The 25357-nt window shown below is 44.4% G+C and overlaps 1 protein-coding gene and 1 long non-coding RNA gene across 3 annotated transcripts in view; one reads left to right on the forward strand and one right to left on the reverse strand.

Annotated features, from left to right (window-relative positions):
* LOC141585312 (uncharacterized) overlaps positions 1 to 23533 on the reverse strand; it is a 400044-nt gene extending 376511 nt beyond the window's left edge. For both annotated transcript variants that reach the window (XR_012518694.1, XR_012518693.1), the window contains exons 1-2: positions 22679 to 23533; positions 21669 to 21854 (exon numbers count right to left, since the gene is read on the reverse strand). This is a non-coding gene — a long non-coding RNA (uncharacterized LOC141585312). The remainder of the gene's footprint in view (positions 1 to 21668; positions 21855 to 22678) is intronic.
* Positions 23534 to 23646: 113 nt separating this feature from the next.
* Positions 23647 to 25357, forward strand: part of CMSS1 (cms1 ribosomal small subunit homolog) — a 361157-nt gene continuing 359446 nt past the window's right edge. Inside the window, exon 1 of the mRNA XM_074403543.1 lies at positions 23647 to 23856. Coding sequence (XP_074259644.1) covers positions 23793 to 23856 — 64 coding nt within the window. The 5' untranslated portion in view covers positions 23647 to 23792. The remainder of the gene's footprint in view (positions 23857 to 25357) is intronic.

The following is a 25357-nucleotide window of genomic DNA, read 5'->3' on the forward strand; positions in this document are numbered from 1 at the left end:
CACATTCTGTGGCTCCAAAGTCACATGACCACAAGAAGCTGTAAGGAAGTGTGGGAAACTGAATTCTATATAACCGTATGCCCAGCTAAAAATCAGGGATTCTAGCAGTATGGCAGAAGGGAGAATCAATATTAGGGAATAGTTAGCTGCTGCATGGGCCACTTCTACCACAAAAGAAAATGCCCATGGACTTCTCTTTTCCCACAAAAGACCCATCTTCAAATACTCCATTCTATTTCAGTCTGCCACACAAAAGCCAAATATTTTGAGGGGAGACAGTGGTAAGTGGAGGTAAAGGGAAGAAGCAGACCTGTTTGAAGAGCCTAAGGGTCTTCGTAAGCACCACTGAGAAGAAAAGAATTATTCTGTGACAACTTACCAATCCCAGAATGATCATAACTTACCCTGTCTAGAATATTATAAAGGGATTATTCAAATCATTCAATAAGCAAGGATGTACCACCAGTCTATGGCTGGTTAACTTACTTGTTTAAACCATCAGGCTGGAAACTCAAGACTACAACTTCCATTTCCATACAGCCCAGTTAGTTTGATTTTATTTCAGAGCCAAATACACTTACCTCACAGTCATCTTACTGGCATACAGCGTCATCACAAAAGTGAATGGAAGAACAGATAGAGGAAATGGAGGAAGGGAAGAATAAATGGTTAGAATTCGGAATGCTGAACACCAGGGCAAATATCATCGCTATTGCTAAATAAAGGAAATCAAAATACACATCTTACTTATAATGGGTGTATAGTATCCCTTTATATGAAAACAGAACCCAAATAAAGTAGCCCCTACATGGTGCCTGATACCACTAAGCAATGTGAGGCATACAAAAGCAACAGAAAACATAACCCGTCTTCTTAAAAAATTATCTTCTGTTTGGAGGGTATCAAGATGTTAAACAGAAAATTGACTTCCAAGAGCAGAGCCTGCACAGAGCAGAGTGGTGTGATGCTGACTGGATTCATATGTGCTAGAGAAATTCAGAAAAAGACAGCTCCATGCTGTCCTCTTCCTGTGAATACCTTCTCTGACTTGTCTGCGGAGGAACATCCTCACCCTTCAGGGTCATTTTCTCCCCGACATCGCCAGCGTGCCTCATACATTCCTGTCCCTTCACTGTTCCTGCTTTGTAACTGAACCACTTGTCCGTCTTCCCTGTTAGAGTATAAGCTTATTGAGAGCAGGCTAGTTCTTTTTTCATCCACAGCCAATCATAGAGTAGTGGTCTGATACCAGAGTTGAGGAAAGAATGAATCACTGAAGAATGCTGTGGGGTGAGGGGTGGGGGCAGGCAGTCCTAACCTGGAAGTAAGGTTAGACCAAATGGCAGGAAACTCTCTTCCAGCTCAGGCATTCAAGATTATATGGAAGCTAACTGTGGGATAAAAATCTCATATTGTTATTTGGAGAGGTGATCTGTAAAGAAATGCAGAATTTGGATGGATGGACCATGAAAGCATCCAAAGAGAAACCGCTTTCTCCTTCTCTAACGGAGTGGAGAAAACCAGGTGTATATGTGTATGTGTCTTGGATGGCGGGAGGGAAGGAAGCTGAGCTCAGGGAAATGGTCTGACTAGATCAGAGCACCCACCGAAGGACTAGCAAAGGAAATTAATAACTCAAGGAGGGTTAAGTGACAGTGCTTTACATACAGGGAAGAGACATTTCTATTTTACCTTAATATGCAAAAAGATACTATAGATACTTGCAGGAAAATGGTATAAAAATAGGTCTTTGGGAAGAATTATTTTGACGATTCTATGAAGCTCACACTGAAGAAGGCAGGTTACAAGCAGTAAAACCAATCGCGAGGGCAGACCAGCTTTTATGCGGAGGTGAAAGGCTGAGTGATGGCGAAGGGCCCTAAATAGACCTTGCACGTGAGGAGGTAGAAGCAGATACATTCAGGCGTCAGAGTTTGAGGGCCGCATGACCATGAAGCTGACTCAGGGCCTCAGAACTGGGATGATGAAGAAGGGAAAAACTGAAGAGCTAGCTGAAAGACTGAATTGAACTTGGGGTCAACACTAGATGGCCTTGTAAGAGAGAAGGAAGCTTGGCCCCAAAGGAAGGAAACGTGGTCCCAAATGGCAGTTTCCTCCCATTGACAAACTTGGAAAACGGGGATGGCCATCGACAGAAATGGGCAGGCAATTAGTAGAACCCGTGCCAGGCAGGACACAGGGGAAGACACCCGGTTTGCTTATAGACTTGTTGAATTTGATCTGATGGTGGGTTTTTTATTTTGCTAGGGCTACCATAACAAAGTGCCAGGGACAGAGTAGGCTTAAATAATATAATTTATCACAGCCCTGGAGGCTAGAAGTTCAAGATCAGTGTCAGCAGGGTTGGTTTCTTCTAAGGCTTCTCTCCTTGGCTCACAGATGGCCATCATTTCTCTCTTCCTTCACATGGTCTTCCCTGTATCTGTGTCTGAATCTACACTTTCTATAAAGACACCAGTCATATTGAATTAGGGCTTAACTTTGTGACACACTCATCTTAAATTAATGACTTAAAGGCCCTATTTCCATATATGTCACATTCTGAGGTCCTAAGGTCCTGCAGATTAGGACTTCAACATACACATTTGGGGGACACAATTCAGTCCATAACAGTGGAGGATGCTTGTGCTCCAAAGATGTGCTTTTGGTAGAAAGATCAAGGGTAGAATTGTGAGCCTGAAGAGAGGCCTCATGACCTCTTGTAGTAAGAGGGAGAAAAAAGACTGACCTATAATTAGTAACACCATTTGCAGACCAAAATAATTAAATTTCTTTACAATTTCCTCCTTTACTTACTGCAGGAATTTATTTTATCCTTCATTTCATCAAAGATACGACAAAGGTAAACATCATCCAAATACATATGGAATTACGAAGAATTCCAAACATGCAGAACCAACATAGAGTTGAAACCAATCAATCATGTCTTATTATATTTTGAGTTTCTCTCTTTAATGGTTCTTGTGACCACTAAAATGCAAATGTTCATGCTCATCCCATATTCTGAATAACAAAAACATCTCTGAAGTAGCCTTAGGATTATCTTTTAACAGAGAGTTGCACACAATTTTGAATATTTTCTTCCATTTTACAGAACCAATACTTGTGTCCAGACAAATTTTATTCTCAAACAGGTTATCCTTTATGAGTCAAAATCATCTAATAATGAGTCATTATTAGAAAAAAAAAAAATTTTTTGCTAATTCCTGAGGATACATGTAATGGAATTTAAATCAAAGTGGGGCACATCATCTCACTCTAATAAGTTACTCAGAAGCTTCTTGTGTGTATTACTGAAACACTGGACCATCTAATCAAATTTTCCTGAGACATATCCAGAACCTTTTCCAGAGACTTTTTTGTTTGCTATCTTATTTTAAGTAAAAATAGATTTGTATTAGAATCAAAGATACTTCTAAATGAAAATTTACAAATCTTGTGGACATCTACATTTCACATGCCTTATTAAAACCATCAGGGCCTAAAAATTAGTATTTAATGAGCACAGCCAAGTCAGTTTTCATCTGACAAGTGAGTGGCTGGCAGCAATTTTCACATCTGCACTCCATTCATGGAATGAAAGACACAGGGGAAAAGCTGATGGAACACTGATGACTCTCCACTTGCCTACTACTAATAATAGTCATCTTTCCTCAGCAAAGACGATGCTGTCCTTGCTATTTATTCTGCCAAACAAGAGGCAATATTAAAAAAAAATCTCAGGAGAGGGTTCTGGGGTCAAACCAAGAGAGAACAAATCCCAGCGCCTCTGTTTACCAGCTGTGGTACCTTGAGCCAATTACTTAACCTCTCTAAACTTCAGTTTTTGCACCTATAAAATAGTAAATGATAACAGTAAGTACCTTCTACACTAGTTGGAAAGGGAGGTGAAGTAGGAGGATGTGGTATGGAGGGTGGATTAGTCCATTAGTCACTGCTACAGAGAAATACCTGTGAATGAGTAATTTATTGTTTATATATTTACTTATGAGACAGGGTTTTGCTCTGTTGCCCTGGCGGAAGTGCAGTGGTGCAATTATAACTCGCTGCAGCCTCAAACTCCTGGGCTCAAGCAATCCTCCTGCCTCAGCCTCCCAAGTAGCTGGGACTACAGGCATGCATCACCATGCCTGGCTAGAGACTGGGTAATTTATGAAGAAAAGTTCAATTGGCTCACAGTTCCACAGACTGTCCAGGAAGCATGGCAGCATCTGCTTATGGGGAGGCCTCAGGAAGCTTTTATTCATGGTGGAAGGCAAAGTCAGAGCAGGCATCTTTTCATAGCTGAAGCAGGAGGAAGAGAGAAAGGGGAGAGGTGCTACATACTTTTAAACAACCAGATCTCATGAGAACTCTTTCACTCACTATCATGAGAACCGCTGTATGGTGACAGTGCTGAATCATTCACAGAAAACCACCTCTGCAGAGCACGGTGGCTCATGCCTGTAATCCCAGCACTTTGGGAGGCCGAGGTGGGCAGGTCATGAGGTCAGAAGATTGAGGTCATCCTGGCTAGCACGGTGAAACCTTGTCTCTATTAAAAATACAAAAAAATTATCCATGCATGGTGGCACATGCCCATAGTCCCAGCTACTCGGGAGGCTGAAGCAGAAGAATTGCTTGAACCAGGGAGGCAGAGATTACAGTGAGCCAAGATCACACCACTGCACTCCAGCCTGGGCAACAGAGCAAGACTCTGTCTCAAAAAGAAAAAAAAAAAAAAACAAAAAACGCCTCCATGATTGAATCACCTCCCACCTCATTTTGACAAAAGATTTGGTTGGGGACATGATCCAAATCCTATGATTCCGCCCCTGGTCCCCCCCAAATCACATGTCCTTCTCACATTGCAAAATCCAATCATGGCTTCCCTACAGCACCCCAAAGTCTTAACTCATTCCAGTATTAACTCAAAAATCTAAAGTCCAAAGTCTCATCTGAAACAAAGCTAGCCCTTGCCACCTATGAGCATATAAAATAAAAAACAAGTTGGATACTTCCAAGATACCATAGAGGTACAGGTATTGTGTAAATACTCCCATTCCAAAAGGGAGAAATTGGCCAGAACAAATGGGCTACAGGCCCCATGCAAGTCCAAAACTCAGCAGGGCAGTCATGAAATCTTAAAGCTCCAGAACAATCTCATTTGACTCCAAGTCTGACATCCAGGGTACACTGATGCAAGGGGTGGGCTGCCAAGGTCTTGGGCAGTTCAACCCCTATAGCTCTGCAGGGTTCCGCTCCAAGAGCTACTCTCAAGGGCTGATGTTGAGTGCTTGTGGCTTTTCCAGGCAACAGGTGCAAGCTGTTAGTACATCTACCATTCCAGAGTTTGGAGGACAGGGGCCCTCTTCTCACAGCTCCACTAGGCAATGCTCCAGTGGAGACTCTGTGCAGGGGCTGTGGTACCATATTTTCCCTCTGCACTGCCCTAGCAGAGGTTCTCCATGAGCGCTCTGCCCCTCCAGCAGGCTTCTGCCTGGGCATCCAGGCTTTTCCATACATCCTCTGAAATCTAGGTGGAGGCTCCCAAGCCTCCACTCTTGCATTCTGCATACCCACAGGCTTAACAACTCATGGAAACCACCAAAGCTTATGGTTTGTACCTACTGATGCAGTGGCCCAAGCTGTACCTCGGCCCTTTTGAGTCATGGCTAGAGCTGTAATGGCTGGAATGCAGGGAGTGGTGTCCCAAGCCTGCAAGGGGTAGTGGAGCTCTGAGTTTGGTCCACAAAACCATTCTCTCCTCCTAGGCCCCCAGGCCTGTGATGGGAGGGGCTGCCACAAAGATCTCTAAAATTCCTTGGAGGCATTTTCCCATTATTTTGGCTAACAGCACTTGCCTTCCTTTTAGTTATACAAATTTCTGCAGCCAGTCTGAATTGCCCCCCTAAAAACGGGCATTTCTTTTCTACCGCATGGCTGGGTTGCAAATTTCTCTAACATTTATGTTCTGCTTCCCCTTAAAATATAAGTTTTAGTTTTATATCCTTTCTTTGCTCACATATACTAGCATAGGTTGTTAGAAGCAGCCAGGTCACTTCCTCAACACTTTGCTGCTTAGAAATTTCTTCTGCCAGATACCCTAAGTCATCACTCTCAAGTTCAAAGTTCCACAGATCCCTAGGGCAGGGGTACAATACCACCAGGTTCTTTGCTAACACATAACAAAAGTAACCTTTGCCCAGTTCCCAATAAGTTCCTCACTTGCAGCTGAGATCTTGTTACCCTGAACCTCATTGTTCATATCATTAACAGCATTTTGGTCATAACAGTTTAACAAGTCTCCAGGAAGTTCCAAATTTTCCCTCATCTTCCTGTTTTCTTCTGAGCCCACCAAATTCTTCCAACCTCTGCCTGTTATTCATTTCCAAAGCTGCTTTCACATTTTCAAGTATCTTGATAGCAATGCCCTACTCTTCAGTACCAATTTTCTGAATTAGTCTGTTCTAAATACCTGAGACTGGGTAATCTACAAAGAAAAGAGATTTAATTGACTCACAATTCTGCAGGCTGTACAGGAAGCATTGGGGAATCAGCTTCTGGGGAGGCCTCAGGGAATTTCCAGAGGAGTAACAATTGCTACCATTTAGTGAGTGCCAACCATGTGCCACAAACTGTTTTCAGTGTTTTTATACATTGACTTAGTTACTCCTCATAATAACACTATTATTAGTTCCATTTAACAGCTAAAGAAATGGAGGCACTGGGCATGGTGGCTCGCACTAGTAATCCCAGCACTTTGGCAGGCCAAGGCATGAGGATCATTTGAGCCCAGGAGTTCGAGACCATCCTGGGTAACATAGTGAGATCCTGTCTCTACAAAAAATATTTTAAAACTAGCCAGTGTGGTGGTGTGCACCTGTAGTACCAGCTACTTGGGAGGCTGGGGTGGGAGGACCCCTTGAGTCTGGGAGTTCAAGGCTTTAGTGAGCTATGATTGTGCCTGAACTCCAGCCTAGGCAACAGAGTGAGACAGCAGAAAGAAGAAGAAGAAGAAAGAAGAAGAAGAAAGAAGAAAGAAGAAAGAAGAAAGAAGAAAGAAGAAGAAGAAGAAGAAGAAGAAAGGAAGGAAGGAAGGGTGAATGGAAGGAGGGAAGGAAGGAAGGGATAGAGGGAAAGAAAGAAGAAAAGAAACAGAGATATAGTAACTTGTCCAAGATCTAATCAATGACAATGCCAGGATTTTAATGCAGGTATCTGGTTTCAGAGTCCATACACACTCTCAGGTATTATGCCAGATTGCCTCCTCAAGGAAGGAGACAAATGTTCTTAGCTATCTAAGAGGCAAACAACTGCCAGTGAGGGTTCGGGAGATGACAGGGCTCTCAGTTGTTTCTTGATTATTGTGCTTACCAGAGACAATAGAAATAGCCAGCTACAAAAAGACTATGGCAGATGGCATGGTGACATTCCCATCCCACAGAATATATAAAGGCAGCAGGCTTTGAAAAGGAAAGGGACCTACCTCACACTTATTCGGATGACTACTATCAAAACAAATGAACACCAGAAAATAATAAGTGTTGGCAAGAATGCAGAGAAACCAGAACTCTTGTGCACTGCTGAGGGGAATGCCAAATTGGACCACTATGAAAAACCGTATGGTGGTTTCTCAAAAAATCAGAGTTACCATATGATTAACATTTCCACTTCCAGGTATATACCTAAATGAATATTCATGTATATTCATGTTCATTACAGAATTAGTCACAATATCTAAAAGGTGGAAATAAGCCAAGTGGCCACTAACGAATGAATGAATAAACAAAATGTGGACTATAATGCAATGGACTATTATTCAGCCTTAAAAAGAAAGAAAATTTTGACATGTGGTATAACATGGATGAACCTTGCGGACACTATTCCAGTCACATAAGAACAAATATTGTATGACTGTACTTATATGCAGTACCTAGAGCAGTCAAATTCACAGAGGTAGCAAGTAGAATGGTGGCTGCCAGTGGCTGGAGTGAGGGGAGTTTTTGTAAAATGGGCACAGAGTTTCAGCTTCGCAAAACGAAAAGACTTCTAAAGATGAATGGTGGTGATGGCTGCACAATGTGAATGTACTTAATGCCACTGAACTAAACTGTACTTAATATACTTAAAAATGGTTAAGATGATAAATTTTATATTATGTATATTTTACAATTTCAGAAAATGATTTTAAAAAGTAAAACTAAAGGGTAAACTATTTGTCAGTCGGAATAAACCATAGGAGGGAATTGGAAATGACTTCTAGGCAGCCTCCCTTACCTCCAAGTGCACTGCACTGCTCACCAAATGCATCAGAGTCCAAGCGGCACCATTTCTGTAGTCCAAAAATCACAAGTCCCAGCGTCTCCCAGGAAAGCTTCTGCAGACCATTCTGGAAACTGCCACTTTCTGTGCCTGCTCTACTTCAGTGGATGCTACCTTCTAGAGATCTTAAGACCTGGCTGCTGCATGCAGATGCTTCACCTTCACCCACTAACTTCAAAGTACAAACCCAAATGACTGGACTTCCTTTTCCTCAGGCCCAAATACACAATCTGCATGCCAACTCACTCATCACAAAAGCAAAGCTAACGATCAGGTTTTTCTTCCTCTAAATGAGAGGATCTTCACAGAGCCCATACATACTCAAGATATAAGATTTTAAAAAGGAAGCTTTAATTCAGTCACCTGACTTCACCAGGCCCTGTCAGGAGAAGGAAGGAAAATCCAGTGCCAATCTAGGAAGGGACCAATAAAGGAACATGGTTTCAGCAGCTTGCAGGTCCCCAAGGAACAAGGTCTCCCTCTTGTGGCCATGATAGAAACAGCAGTTCAACAAGCAGGTTTCAGCCAATTTTTTTCTTACACTAATTCCTGTCAGGTGAGGTATTCAGAGAGAACAGAGTGGGAACGGCTTGCCTCTGCTCCACGACGTCTGGGACCACAGCGTGGGATCAGTCAACAGCGGGTGACTGGAATCACCTGCAGGAATCTTTACTGTGGATGCTGCCTGTCAGCAGGGACGTCAGCTGAGCCGCAAGCCAGAATTCCTACACGTGTTCTTGCCACAGGGTTTCTCTATGTGGGCCACTTTGAGCTTTCTCACAGTGATGGCTGCATGCCTGGGTTCCAAGTGAGCATCCCAAGGAGCAAGGTGGACATGCATCTAGACTCAGAAGTCACGCAACGTCATTTTTACCATGTTCTCTTGGTTGACATGATAAAGTTCTGCTCAGGTTCAAGAAAAGGGATCACAGACTGTGCGACCCGCAGAGACCCTTCCCAAAGCAAATGAGAGCGAGGAGTTGTTAAGCTGAGTCCAGGTTTATTGGGATCTGCGGGCAACCCAGGTGGGAGGGGAGCTGAGCTGCACCCAGCAGCTGCCGGAGAGGGTTTTTATAGGGGCGGCGGCCTGTTTAGGCGAGGTGTTGCGGAGTGATTGGTGGAAGGGAGAGCAGAGGAGGGTTTTCTGCGTGCCAGAAGGGGATTGGTCACCTCTTGGCGGGCTTCGGTTTGAATTTTATTGGCTGTCTTGTTTCTAGGCAGACTACTGCAACTGCCAAGGGGTGGGGGATGGGGGTTGGCTTTAGGTTTGGCGGGTTAAGGCTGAGCAGTGATTGGTCGCCCTGCGCTACCAGGCAGAATAGGGTCTGCAGGCGGACTCCAGGAAGTGAGGGACAAAATGGAGGACTGTGGGTTTTTCTACCAAACACAGACTCCACCCCTCAATGGGAGAACTGTCAAGGTCAGACTGCAAGAATCGTATGTGAGATGCGGTGTTGCGATTCACTTGGGGTGGTTGGCAAAATATTACAAAAAGTATTTAGGGAAGTTATAGATTATAGTCTCCAACCTTTTGGAAGGCCAAAAGGTTTTATTGAGGCAGGTTGAAGGCAGCTGCCATTAACATTAGCAAAGGAAAGAGATAGAGACTGATTAAAGGCCTTACCCCACACCCATTTGTCTCCACTCTGTTTACGCATGCAAATTTTGTGCTGGGTGGTCTCTCTGGGGAAGATCAAAGGGGAAGTACATGCTAATAGCATTTACTCTGGGCCCCAGAACCTAAAGCTTTCACCAGTTGTAACACCATTCTCTTAACCATGTTAATTATCCACAAGTGTGTTAACTTAGAGCCTCTGTTGTAAAATCTTACGGGAATAAAGTGTGACTGGAGAGAGGGTCTGGGTGGACCGGTTGCATTTCGCCCTCTGAAAGCAGCCAACAGCCATCCCTAGCCCACTTGAAACACTGTAATGATGTGAGAGTGCATTCATTCATCTGTCGTTGAGTCAGGGTCTGCAGGTCAGACTTCGCAGGTGGTGACCCCAACGTGACCCAGGGCACAATGGGGAATACTGGTGGCCATCTTTGAAAAACAATCTACCACATTTTATCTGGTTGGTCAGTGCTTCATTTGTGGTGGATACTTTCTGGTGGGCACACACATGTGCTACAAAGATACACACACTGGCCAGGCGTCATGGCTCACTCCTGTAATCCCAGCACTTTGGGAGGCCGAGGTGGGTAGATCACCTGAGGTCAGGAGTTCAAGACCATCCTGGCCAACGTGGTGAAACCTTGTTTCTACTAAAAATCCAAAAATTAGCCAGGCATGGTGGCACATGGCAGTAATCCCAGCTACTCAGGAGGCTGAGGCAAGAGAATAGCTTGAACCTAGGAGGCGGAGTTGCAGTGAGCTGAGATCATGCCACTGCACTCCAGCCTGGATGACAGAGTAAGACTCTGTCTCAAAAAAAAAAAAAAAAAAAAAAGATACACACACTTTATGCCCACTCCTTTAGGTACCTCCACATGCCTGTTCCTCAGATCTCTTTATTATTGAACTAAATATTCTACCTTAGAGACCTTTCGCCCAATCAACCACACCAGTCACTGTTGCCAAGGCCCTGCATTTACACTGACCTCAGGCTACTCTCTCTATTCAAAGGAGATGAATGCATGTACTGAAACTGCCTACCAGGATTCTGTTCACCTCTATCCTTTAAGACCCCTCCCCGAGTGACTGAAATGCAGTAGCAATCCATTTTCCGATCTATCAACATACTAAGCTTAACCGGTTTTGTGTATTTTCATCCAACATTATCAGCTGGTCATACTATGCACAAAAGGCAAGGAACTCTGAGCCACCTGTTCACGTATCTTGCAACCTGTGGACTTGCGTAGATGTGCTCCCAGGTACGCCATTTCCACTGTTCAGTGGATTGTGGCTGTGAGCACCCAAGCTTACAATACCCAGTGCCTGAAGGGCCACTCTAGTCATAGAGTCATTTGATATTTCACAGTCAACTGCCTGTTTCTGCTAGGACTCAACCTTTTCCTCACAGCTGCTTTTCAAATGGTTTGGCTGAAGAAGGCAAAGCTGTACTAGAAAATCCTTGGAGCATGCATCACAATTCTCCCTTTAGGACCTGCCGGAGATCCCATCATTACGGATCACCCAGCACCTCTGGATCTGCCACTTCATTATGGCCTGAGTGGCAGGGCAGCCTGTGCCATAGCCTAGACTTGTGGCTGAGCCCTCCCTTATCATGATCCTACTCAAAAATGGCAGGCTTTTGAGTCACCTGATAAATGAGTTAGAATACTACTTCCAAATGTGGCATAGCTATCTGCACGAAATACTGTTTCTCTTAGCGGAAGCTGAGAGATACAAAAAATTTACCTGGGAGAGATCCAAGATGGCTGATCACTAGCAGCTCGGGATTGTAGCTCCCAGTAAAAGCGCAGAGAACGAGAGGACGCCACACCTTCACATGAATTCTTGTTGCTCACGCACCAGGAGATTCCCAGCAGAGGAGCCCCACGGGTTTCCAGTGCGACTCTTTTGACCGGCGAGGCGGTTTTGCCGGCGCCTCGGAGCGTTGGTTTTTGGTGCAGAGTCAGAAAAGCACCATCAATCTTAACGCCGCTGATTTAGTCCGCACAGTGGGTTGCTCAGATTTCGGCGCTGAGAATCAATAAGTTGGACGTTCACTCAGAAACCCAATTACAAAGACGGTTAATTATAAAGACCACAGATGGATAAATCTACAATGAAGGGAAGCAAACAGCCAAAAACGGCTGAGAGTACCCAAGATCAGAACGCCTCTCCCTCAGCAGGGGATCACGGTTCCTCATCAGCAACGGAACAAGGCTTGATGGAGAACAAGTGTGTTCCAATTACAGAAGCAGGCTTCAAAATGTGGATAATAAGAAACTTCTGTGAATTAAAAGAACTTGTTCTAACACAATCTAAAGAAACTAAGAACTTTGAAAAAAGGTTTGATGAAATGTCAACAAGAATACAAAATTTAGAGAGGAAAATAAGTGAATTGATGGAGCTGAAAAACACAATACGAGAACTACGTGAAGTATGCACAATTTTTAACAGCCGAATTGATCAAGCAGAAGAAAGGATATCAGAGGTCAAAGACCAACTCAATGAAATAAAACGAGAAGACAAGATTAGAGAAAAAAGGATAAAAAGGAACGAGCAAAGTCTCCAAGAAATATGGGACTATGTGAAAAGACCTAATCTACGCGTGATAGGTGTACCTGAATGTGACGAAGAGAATGAATCCAAGCTGGAAAATACGCTTCAGGATATTATTCAGGAAAATTTTCCCAGCCTAGTAAGGCAGGATAATATTCAACTCCAGGTAATACAGAGAACACCACAAAGATATTCCTCAAGAAGAGCAACTCCAAGGCACATAATTGTCAGATTCACCAGGGTTGAAATGAAGGAGAAAATACTAAGGGCAGCCAGAGAGAAAGGTCAGGTTACCCACAAAGGGAAGCCTATCAGACTTAGAGCAGACCTCTCAGCAGAAACCCTACAAGCCAGAAGAGAGTGGGGACCAATATTCAACATCCTTAAAGAAAAGAACTTTCAACCCAGAATTTCACATCCAGCCAAACTAAGCTTCATAAGTGAAGGAAAAATAAAGTTTTTTGTGAACAAGCAAGCACTCAGAGAATTCATCACCACCAGGCCTGCTTTACAAGAGCTTCTGAAAGAACCACTACACATAGAAAGGAACAAACAGTATCAGCCTTTCTAAAAAATACCAAAAAGTAAAGAACATCAATATAATGAAGAAATTACATCAACTAATGGGCAAAATAGCCAGCTAATATTAAATGGCAGTATTAAACTCACATATATCATTATTAATTCTAAATTTAAATTGACTAAATTTCCCAATTCAAAGACAGACAGGCAATTTGGACAAAAAACTAAAACCCATCGGTATGCTGCATCCAGACCCATCTCACATTCAAGGATACACAATGACTCAAAACAAGGGATGGAGAAAGATTTACCAACCAAACAGAGAGCAAAAATAAATAAATAAAAAGCAGAAGTTACAATTTTTCCCTCTGATAAAATAGTCTTTAAAGCAACAAAGATCAAAAGATGCAAAGAAAGACATTATATAATGATAAAAGAATCAATGCAACAACAAGAAGAGTTAAAGATCCTAAATATATACGCACCCAATACAGGAATACCCAGACATACAAGACTAATAAAGAGACTTAGACTTCCACACAATAATAGTGGGAGACTTCAACATTAATATTAGACAGATCAATGAGACAGAAAATTAACAACGATATCCAGGACTTGAACTCAGATCTGGAACAAGTAAACGTAATTAACATTTATAGAACTCTCCACTTTACACAATATATACACTCTTATCAGTACCACATCATATCAACTTAGAAGTTTAAATGAAATGTTGGTTGGCTCCTTGTTTGTTATTCTCTTCCCTCATTTTCTTTCATGTCTCCATTATTAAGGACAATTACAGGCATACCCATATTTAGACTGCATTCTAGCCCGGGCAATAAAGCAATACCCCCATTCTCTCTCCCTCTTCCTCTTTCTCTTACTTCCTCTTCTTTATTCTTTTTCTTATTCTTTTTTTTTTTTCTAAAAAAAAAAAAAGAATACAAAATTACACCTAGATAGGAGGAATAAATTATTGTGTTTTATACCACTATAGGATGATTATAGTTAACAATAATATATAGTTTCAAACAGCTGGAAGGAAGATATTGAACATTCCAAACAGAAGAAGTGAAAAATAAGTTTAAGATGACAGATATGCTAATTAGCCTGATCTGATCCCTATATAGTATATGTACTGAAACATCACTATGTACCCCAAGAATATGTACAATTATTTGTCAATTTAAAAAAGAGAAAAGAATCAGAAGCTATCTCTTGGGCTTCCCATAAAGTCCTCTGAAAGATTTTATTCTTTTTTTCTTTTTTTGAGATGATGTCTCACTCTGTTGTCCAGGCTACAGCACAGTGGCACGATCTTGGCTCACTGCAACCTCCAGCTCCTGGGTTCAAGCGATTCTCCCGCCTCAGCCTCCCGAGTTGCTGGGATTACAGGCACCCACCACCACACTCGGCTAATTTTTGCATTTTTAGTAGAGATGAGGTTTCACCAGGCTGGTCTCAAACTCCTGACCTCAGGTGATCCACTCACCTTAGCCTCCCAAAGTGCTGGGATTACAGGCATAAGCCACCTAACCCAGTGACTTTTATTCTTTTTCTTAAACCACTTCTTTAATTACTTGTTGTATGTCTGTTTAAAAAAAAAAAAATTTACCTTTACATTGACGCAGATACCCAGGCATGCCTCAGATCACCAAACTTCTAAAAAGATAATGTTGCAGGCCCCTGAACATTTGTAATTTCTCTCTCACCCTTTGGTACGCATATATTTTACCTGAGCATCCAGAATACACCACAGATATTCCTGCTCTCCAGATGCTATTAATACTATGTCATCGATACAATGGATCAATGTTCTATTTTGAAAAAAAAAAAAAAAAAAAAAAAACCATAATCAGAGTCTTTTTGAACTATATGATGACGGAAAGCAGGAGAGTTAACCAGCCCTGGGAATGTCCACAGAAAAATATCTATAGCCTTGAGTTAACCGCAGCCCTGAGAATTTTCACAGAAAAATATCCACAGCCTTGAGTTAATCTGAACTCAATCTGCCCAAGTGAATGCAAATTGCTTTTGATCTCCTACCTCACAGAGATTGAAGTGAACATATGTGTCAGATCAAAATCACACATGAAGTGCTAGGGGCTGTGTTGACTGATTGAACCAGAGATAGATTAACTGTTACAGCTTCTATGATTAGGGAAACCATTTGATTAAGTTTACAGTAGTCTACATTATTTGCCATGGTCTACCTGGCTTTGAAAGGATCATACTGGTTAAATGAACTCCATAGTTGCCATTAGTCTTTCAAGTTGGCATTACTCTTCGCAATTCCACCGGAATGAGGTAAGGTCTCCGATTTATTACCTTTGCCAAGGAGTAAGGGAGAGGGATACAGTTTCAGGGGTTTCCACGTGGCCCTTCCTACCATAGTGGTTCATACGTCATTGGTCAGAGGACCCACGTAATGGTTCTATTAACTGCTATCACACTTATGCACATAGCAACTGGGGAATGACCATAAGTTTATGGAGCCATGACAGCTAGTATGAAACAGATTAGAACAAGTATCCTATCACCCTGCCACTGCATGCTCCATTCTACCAAGGGTTTATAATGCACCTTAGATTCCCTAATATCTATGTAGTTCACGTTGTATCTGCTAGCCTTTGAAAGAGCTAGGTATTCCCAATTTCTCCAGTGTATGGTTCCTTTGAAAAAAATGGCCATAGGTTCCTGTGGAAAAAGGATGGGTAAACACTGCATATATTTGTGGTACTGCAAGGGCTCTTCTTCAAGGGGATCCAGATTCTCTTTAATTGATGAGCTCTGGGTTTCCAAATGGACTCGTATCTGTAAACTGGTACAGGGATCACACTGTTCCATTTTGACAGTTGACATTTGCCTTCTATTCACCAGCTCAAGTTCATTGTTGTTGCTGTCATATAATTCAATTAACACTTTTATTAGCTTCCTATCTATCTTGCCCCTAGGAATATCATAGTCTATGGAACACCACAGATACCCTGAATGTCAAGGATCCCTGACTGTAATTACATCCATTTTGCTTCTGGTGATTCCGCACTGCCAAATGCCTTTGCTATTCTAAGATTCCATGGTACGTCCTGATACTTGGTATCTCCTACTGTCATTCCTAGTCTGCACAGGGCAGTCACCATTGAGCTTCTCAGCCAATCAGTACTCCATCACTACTGTATTCTTGGTGCTTTAGTGAAAAGATTGTCCTCTGGCCCACCCAGGGAAAAAAGCGTGCTGACAGGTTCTTTGGTCTTAAAAAACAAATACATTCTAAAAAAGCCCAGTGGGGCTCGGAGCCTTCTGACTCTTTCCTTAATAATCTGCCAAGGCAGTTCTGACGTCTCCGTCTCATTTACCGTAGATCACCATTGTGCCTAAGCTTCACATTACCTCACAAAGTGGTTGGTTCCTGCTGACATACAGAAAACCTATAGCTTTTCTTATGAATAAGTGATTTTTCTCCCACAGTAGGTATTATACTTTCCATGCTGTCTATGCTGAGATCTAACCCTAGTTATAGGTGCAGAGGAAATAAAAAGAGGTGAAAGCAAATCCTAAGACAACAAAAACATCATGTTTGTGAGGTGCTCAGAGAAGGAAGCTATCCCCATGATGGAAATGGTTGCGCACAGCTGCAGAGAAGCTCAGGCATGGGTCAAAAATTATAGGAACCACCTATAATTACCTAAAGTGATGTTTTAAAGCCAACAGCCTCTCCTAGGCCCACAGGTGAGAACTGCCTCTTCTTCAAGGTCACATCCTTTGACCTCCAAAGGCCTCCGGGTCTGAAGCATCAGAACTTGAACACGAACCCCAGCCTCTGGGGAACTCAGCCAGGCCCTTCAATAAGCACAAGTCCACAAACATTCCCTGCTCTGAGCTCCTGTCTGCTTTCCTGACCTCACCTCCACCTGGCACGGCCCACGTCTGGGTTACTCCTCTCCACAAAACACGTGGGAAGGAAAAGGAATCCAAGACCCCGCAGCCGCGCCTCCAAACACCACCCTCCCCAACAGCGGGGCTTTGGCGACACTAAAACCAGGCTGGCTGTCCCGAGGCTGGTGGCCTCGGCAGGAAGGAAGACTGGCTGACGTGGCCGGCATCACACACGCGATCCCCGGGCGTCTTCACGCAGAGGGTCATTCCACTCCTCAGTCCCCAGCACCACCCCGACACCAACCATCTGCCTTGGCATGGCGGGGCACGAGGCGGGTGAGAACGCCACTGACCCCACACAAACCGAGGAGGAAAGCGACCCCAGGCCTCTGGCATCAAAGGCGGCAACACACCCTGTCCACGGAACACCTGGCCCCGAGAATGGGCTGCAGGGGAGGCCTGGGAAGCCACGTGGAATGTGGTGACAGCGAGCGTATAAGCTCAGCCAAAACTGGGGCTCCGAGCTGGCCTGCTGAGAGCCGCTCACATGCCCTGAAGGAAGTCACCTTCCGACTCATCTGCACCAGGAGCAGCTGCCGACCCCCTGGAGCACAGACCGTGCCCTCTGTGACTGTGGACCTCCAGGACCGAGCAGGTCACAAGGACTCAGTGAACTGAACAACCACACACACCCTGGGGATCACTGTACCCGGAAACCACTCCCCAGCCCCACTACCCCCGTACCCTCCATGTCGGGCACCCTCTAAACCACAACACTGAGGACAGGGATCAGAGAACACACAGCAGATGCTTGTCAAATAATAAGAAATATTCATATTGGGCCAGGTGCGATATCCCATACCTGTAATCCCAGTACTTTGGGAGGCCAAGGTAGGTGGATCACCTGAGGTCAAGAGTTTGAGACCAGCCTGGCCATCATAGTGAAACCTCGTCTCTACTAAAAATACAAAAATTAGCTGGGCATGATGGTGCACACCTGTAATCCCAGTTACTCAGGATAATCACTTGAACCTGGGAGGCAGAGGTTGCAGTAAGCTGAGATCATGCCACTGCACTCTAGCCTTGGTGACAGAGTGAGACTCCATCTTTAAAAAAAAAAAAAAAAAAAAGTTACCAACAGTACTGCTTCAAAGTCATAATGAAAGAAGAGGGTAGCATGAAAAAATCCAGAAGGATTTTAATAAAAGCCAAACCTTTACATACATACCTGTAAATCCTTACACACACAAATCTTTCCAGGAAATTCCACCAAGTAACCAGAATTGGCAACCACTGTCCTAAATTATTGGGTTTCAAAATTCATTGAGAAAATAGAAGTCACAAGATAGAAATGGCCTCATCGTCCCGCCACTCAGGAAGCTTCTGACAATGAGGTGACCCTGCTCCTATCAGATGGCATCTCCTCCACGTGGCTCTGAATCTCCATCTGTTTCCCCTTTGCAAGACCCTGACTTTTGTAATTATCCCCCTTTCCTTGACTCTCAGCAGTGAACCCTTGTCTTGGGACTGCTCTTCTTTCTTAATTCGAAGGGATCACATTTGCCTGGCTCTACTCTTCCCTCTGGCGATTTTCTCCTGGGCTTTGTGGCCTCTCCTCCTATACCTGACATCTGAAGAGTGGAGGCCCAGGAACTCTTTTCTGTTCTCTACACTGTCTCCATAAGTAATCTCACTCAGTCCCACTTCTCTTCATCTCTGCTTCTACTATCAAAATCCAAGACACTGCTATCTCACTTTGCCGACTGCGAGAGCCTCCAACCCAATCTTTCTGTTTGTGTTATTACTACACATCATCCAGCTAAAAAAAAAATAAGCAGATCTCACAGTCTAAAAATTCCCCAATGGTCCTAGACTTCTGTCCTTTTGAAGATACTGAGGTATATACCCTGGGGTTCATCGTTGTATGCCAGAAAAATTTAGGACCTGGACACACGCAAGGAGTTTAGGAGCGGAGGTTTAACAGGCAGATGACAAGAGAAAGAGGTCTCTCTCTCTCTCTTTTTTTTTTTAGAGACAGAGTCTCACTCTGCCACCCCAGGCTGGAGTACAATGCATGATGTTGGCTCATTGCAACCTTCGCTTCCCAAGTTCAAGCGATTCTCCTGCCTCAGCTTCCCCAGTAGCTGGGACTATAGGCACATGTCACCGCATTCGGCTCATTTTTTAATTTTAGTAGAGAAGGGGTTTCATCATGTTGGCCAGGCTGGTCTCGAACTCCTGACCTCAGGTGATCCACCCACCTCAGCCTCCCAGAGTGCTGGGATCACAGGCATGAGCCACCGCTTCCAGCCTCTTCTTTTTTTTTTTTTTTTTGTGACCGAGTTTCGCTCTTGTTACCCAGGCTGGAGTGCAATGGCGCGATCTCGGCTCACCGTAACCTCCGCCTCCTGGGTTCAAGCAATTCTCCTGCCTCAGCCTCCCGAGCTGGGATTACAGAAGGGCGCCACCACGCCCAGTTAATTTTTGTATTTTTAGTAGAGATGGGGTTTCACCATGTTGACCAGGATGGTCTCGATCTCTTGACCTCGTGATCCACCCGCCTCGGCCTCCCAAAGTGCTGGGATTACAGGCTTGAGCCACCGCGCCCAGCCCTCAGCCTCTTCTTTATATAGAGAAAGGGGTCTCCGAATAGAAAAGACAGGCAGGTGGCAAATGCACTGAATTTTCTACCCCACCTTGAGGAGGCAGTGTCTTATCTACATAGAGCTCATAGATTGCTTCAACCAGGTATGATGTTTACAAAGCACACGGGGCAGGTTGTGATCACACCACTCTAATCTTACTATGCAAATGGACTTTCCAGTTGATTGGTCCCGCCTTCTCTGCTCCTTGCAGTACATGTGGCTGGCAGAGAAGGGAAGATAGAGGCGCCATTTGAATATGTCTAGTCCTTAGGTCCTGCCCGCATTCATTGGTGAAAGCTCCCAGCTTGCAGGCTGCTCTGTGCTAGGAAATGATTTGGGGCTGCTTTTCATTAAAAATTAAAGCCTTACTGAGGACTCCTATAACCTTACTATCTGCCTAAGTAATTTCTTCTTAACTTCTGTATCACTTTGTGAGGCTAATTCTGGGGTACATCCTATTTTTTTCAGAGGGTCTCCAACAGGATAAAGAGCCCAGTTTAACATCGATCCTTCCTTCTTTGTCTTACTCTCTCTGCCTTTATTCTTGGATTCTGAGATCATCTCCCAAACAACTTGCATCGATGCCTTTGTCACAGGCTCCGCTTTGAGGGGAATCCTAAGTAGGCAGTGATTTTATCGTTGGGATCCTATCATGCAAAAGACGACCCATTAAAGCTGGAAAACTAAAAATAACTTAGAAAGGGGAGTATTTCTGAACGTGAGGTTAAGACTAGGGAAATGAAGCATGGTGTAGAACCCCAGCACTAGTAATGGTAGGGAGCAGTCACCACCCCTAAGTCTGAAGAGGCAAAGGCAGTAAGTAGTTACTACACTCAGAAGGAAGAACGGAGGAGAGCTGCTGAACCAGAGCTGTGGCTTTCAGTCAAGGGACCAGCATCAGGACTCAAGTGAGACAAGGATTAGCAGGTTGGTGTCAATGTCAGCCTGAGAGTGATCGCTTCACTTCCTTAAATCTGGCGTCCTAGGCCTCTGCTCGCCTCACCCTAGTCCCAGCACGGTAATCTCATGAAGTTATAATTAGATGAATTAAGGTATAAGAGGCTTCGAGAGAAATCTATTGTTGGTGTCGTTACTACCATTATTGTCTACATGATACAAAAGTTTGACTATGTCATGATGGTTCCTGAAGTACACTTACAGACTGGGCTTACTGCCTAAGAGCCTCTGCTCTGATTAAAACCTTTTCATTGTGTGTGTGCATTCACAAAACAGCCTTCAAACTTTATCGCCCTCTAATTCAGTTCTTGCCAACCTTTAACATCATGGCATCCATAGAAAATGGTGATATTTGTACAACACTAAAGTGAATTGATGATGTTACCCTCAAACTGAAGCAACTGGCCCAAGGTCACTGCTTCCTCCAAAGACTGTGGGGGATCAGTCTTTGGCCCCTCCATGCCAGGTGGGAAGCTCTGCTCAAATTCATTATCCATCCTGCACAGTAATACCAATTTAGCTTTCCTAAAACAATACTTCCATCACGTCCTTTGCCTCTAACCACAGAACTCCAGAATTCTTGATCTGAGATTCAAGATTAAGGTATGGAGTTGGAAGGGACCACAGGACTCACATAATTTCTCCCCTTTATTTTACAGGATCACAAAGAAAGGCCCAGCAAAGTTAAGTGACTTATTCAAAGCAACATTCCAATCTTTCTTCCAAGGAACTAGTATTTACTCTACCCACGTACGCCCACAGACATCCGTTTTCAAGTCCCACCTCATCCCATTGAGAAATCAATGCTTCTTTCACTAAACTCGAATAATACTCATTCAAATACTGAACAGTAAGAGGGAGCAGAAAAAGACCTAATAGCTATTTCAGCCTGAGCTTCCCTGTGTTAGACGATATGATGAGATACTGGAGAGTATGGTTTTACAATACACTGATTTATAAAGTAGGATGCCAATTCACCAATAACGAATTCACTAATAAAAGAACAAACAGAACAGAAATGGTTGCTACAATTTAGGTTGGCTATTCAATATAATCCGGGGTCAGTACACTTTTGTTCTGTAAAGTTAGAGCGAATATATGAGAGAATAAATAATAAATAGTAAATATATTAGGATTACAAGCAGTCTCTGCTGCATATTTTTCTTTACCTTTTTGTTGTTGTTGGTGGTGGTTTGTTCTGTTTCTTACAATGCTTTAAAAATGTATATTTTTTTAAAATGGCCAGACACGGTGGCTCACTCCTGTAATACCAACACTTTGGGAGACTGCAGCGGGAGGATTGCTTGAAGACAGGTGTTCAAGACCAGCTTGGGCAGCAAAATGAGACACTGTCTCTGCAAAAAACAAAATCAACAATAAAATAAGCAAGCATGTAGTACCAGTTACTTGGGAGGTTGAGACTAGGTGGAATATATGTAAGACCATTCATAGTTCATGGTACAAAACAGGAATCAATTCCCATTGATGCACAGACTCTGTATAATTTAAATTTTGCCAGACGTAATTTTAATTATGGCCTTTTTTTTAATTTTATTTTTTTCTTTCGCTCTTGTCACCTAAGGCTGGAGTGCAATGGCAGCAACTCGGCTCACTACAATCTCTACCTCCTAGGTTCAGGCGATTTTCCTGCCTCAGCCTCCCAAGTAGCTGGAATTATAGGCGCCTGCTACTACGCCTGGCTAATTTTGGTATATTTAGTAGAGACAGGTTTCACCGTGTTGGCCAGGCTGGTCTGGAACTCCTGAACTGAGGTGTTCCATGCACCTCGGCCTCCCAAAGTGCTGGGATTACAGGCATGAGCCACTATGCCCGGCCCACACTTGTTAATTTTGTGATTTATTGCCTGAAAAAGTATCTCACTGTGGTGGTGTTTTTTTTTTTTTTTTTAATTTCCCAGATTAATAATGAGAGTGAACATCTTTGCATATTTATTAGCCATAGCACTTCCTCTTCCACGCTGGCACGTCTTATCTTTCTTTTTCAACAATCCATTAATCGCGAAAATCTCCATGTCAACTACATTTCTTCACAAAAGCCACATTACTTTTGATCTTTATAGATTATTTCACATTTGCCACATTTATACACAATGTGCTACCTCTGGGGGCATTGAGAGTGTGCCGACAAAAGTCTAGGCAGTCATGCATTTATAAACTACCTTGAGTTGGATTTCCATGGCGTCATTTTCCATAGATGGCTAAGTCTATGCTCAGAATTAATTCCGGTTTCCCCGGCGTGTCGTTTCCGAAGAGGTATCCTGCTGGAAGTCGGGCCCTTGATTCTCACAGGTTGCATTTCCACTGCTATAGGGCGACGCCTGAGTAGACTCATCTTACTGTTCCACGCGTGGCACCAGGAACACTGCGTGCTGCAAATACATTTTGTCTAATTTCTGTCTCCGCGGAGGACGGCCGTCGTGAAAACCACCGTCCACCGTTCCCTCACAGCTAGCCCAGCGCTCGGCGCCCACAGGGTTTTCCCAGCCCCTCTCTGCCGCTTCGCGGTGGGAACGGAACACGAGGCATTGGGGTCTCCTACCGACAGTAACGAAGCAATGGACTCTCTTATTAGTCCTTTTCCCCCATGAGGGGTGGCACGCACAGCCGGGGGGGTACGGGGAAACAGCTGTCAGGTCTTCGGGCCATTGCGTCTTTCTGTGGGCGGGCCTCTCCAGACCAGGGACACTTTCTTTACTCACATTGCGGAAATAACGGAACTACATTGACCACAAAGACCCGACATGCACGGTCACGGATCCTTGTGCACGGTTTCTCAGAGCAAACTGTACAAACACAGACTCCCCGAGACACTGAGGCACAAGCGCAAACACACGCACGTGCCCGGGGCTCCTCCCGCGGCTCCAGTTCGTTCAAACTGAGCAAACAAAACTCGTCTTGGCATCGTGTTTCACACTTTCGACACAGCCTTATCGGAAAACATAACGCCTAAACACAATTTTTTGAAAGACATTATCAGAAACGATGGCAATCCCTTTTGGCTTATGTCTCTCTTTTTTTTTTTTTTTTTTTTTTTTTTTTGTCTTTTAGCTTTGGGGGAATTCATTTTGCATTTCCAAACTGCTTCTGCCTGTCGGCGCCTGTGTGGAAAGTGGCTTCCGGAGAGGCGCGGCGCAGGCCTGACGTCATCGCCGCCGGACGGGCGCGCGGAGGCCCCGCGTGCAGAGACGCCGGCCGCCCGGCTCTGGAGAGAGCCCGATTCTCCGCAGCCGGACGCCTTCCCCGCGGTCCGCCCGCGTCGAGGCCCGCGCTGAGATGGCAGACGACCTCGGAGACGAGTGGTGGGAGAGCCAGCCGCCCGGAGCAGCCAGCAGCCCAGGTACCCGCCCGTGGCCGCCCCTCCGCGCGCCTCCGCCCCGGCCGCTCCTGGCGGTCGCGGTGTCCGCCCGGCCGGGCTGGGCGCGGCCGTGTGAGCGCGCGCGCGTCTCGGGGACAGCGGGGCGGGAGACTCTGTGAGCACGTGAGGCGGACCACCGTGACCTTGACTCGGTCCGCCCGCCGGCCGGGAAGGACCCCTTTCCCGGGCCTTCTGTTTCCTCTTCCTCGTTTCTTGAGCGTGGATCAGACAGTGTTTGTGGAGAGAGGCGCCTTTGTGTGACGGTGAAGCGTCGTTCCTGAGCTGCTTCGGTTCGGGGGCGACCTTCAGACCGGGGTCGGGAGCGGGGAGCACTGCTTCGGGCCGCCGCCGTTCCCGCCAGCGCTCCCGGGCTCTGTCCCGTGTAGCCTCCTTTTCCTCACCTGTGACATCATGGCAGCAGCCATGTCCGTTTCGGGAAGTTGTGCAGATAGTGCAGTGACGCACTTGAGCGCAGGGCTTCACACGTGCGAGGTGTGCGGTACACCTGAGTCGCTGTGTTTCCTGTGGTCACCGTCAGTGTCGTGTAATTTGGAATATTAGAGCCGGAAGGAGGCTTACACAGCGACCATGCTTTGAACTCACTTGTTTTGCAGATGAGAAACGTAACCTAAAGATGTCAAGTAACTTGACAGGTTCACGACGCTAGCTCCTCTCAGAAACTGCTAGAATTCGGTTGACACCATTTGAATAGTTTCTGCAGTGTTTACCAACGCCTGATGCAGTGGGCATTTCATCCCTAAGTACAGTGGCGTTAAGTAACCCACCGTGTCAGGCTGGCCTTGAACTTTTTAAGTTCCATCACACCTCCTATGCAATTATTGGTTGGTTCGTTGGTTGGTTGATTGTTTTCATTACTCCTCAAGGTCTGCCTCTCTTCTCTGCAAGAGGCAACAGGGCCAACGTTGCATTCATACTTTTGTCATCCCAGGGCCCTGCACACGTTAGACACTTGATACCTATTTGCTGCAGTCTTGAAATGCTAGTTGTGAAATATCCATTAAAAATAACCAACTTCATTTGTTGCATTGTTTCCAGAAGGTCAAGCCTTCAGGTACAAACTAAGCAAATGTCATTTTTAGAAACGTAGCCAATGTAGCATTTCCTTGATTAAACTTCCTGACTCCTTTGCAGCCCTGTGGTATTCCACATTTACTTTAATAACTACCTCTCCCAACTCAGGTGTTAAAAAGCTCTATTTTATGATATGATTCAAGAGGTACGGAGACCATTTAAGAAATAGTTGGATTCTGTTTAAGTGGTGAAGGGGATCCCAGTTCTTGATTCTAGTCCTCACTATGTGACTTTTGAGTTATTCGTCCCTTAGAAAAAAGACAATCAACATGGATTGAGTATTTATTATGTGACAGGTATTTTCATAAACATGAACTGATTTAATCTTCATAATATCCTTAAAAGGTAAGTGTTCCCTTCATTTTTATAGGTGAAGAAATAGAAAAAGTTA

This window comes from Saimiri boliviensis, chromosome 8 (genome assembly GCF_048565385.1).
Source record: "Saimiri boliviensis isolate mSaiBol1 chromosome 8, mSaiBol1.pri, whole genome shotgun sequence".
Taxonomy (NCBI): Eukaryota; Metazoa; Chordata; class Mammalia; order Primates; family Cebidae; genus Saimiri; species Saimiri boliviensis.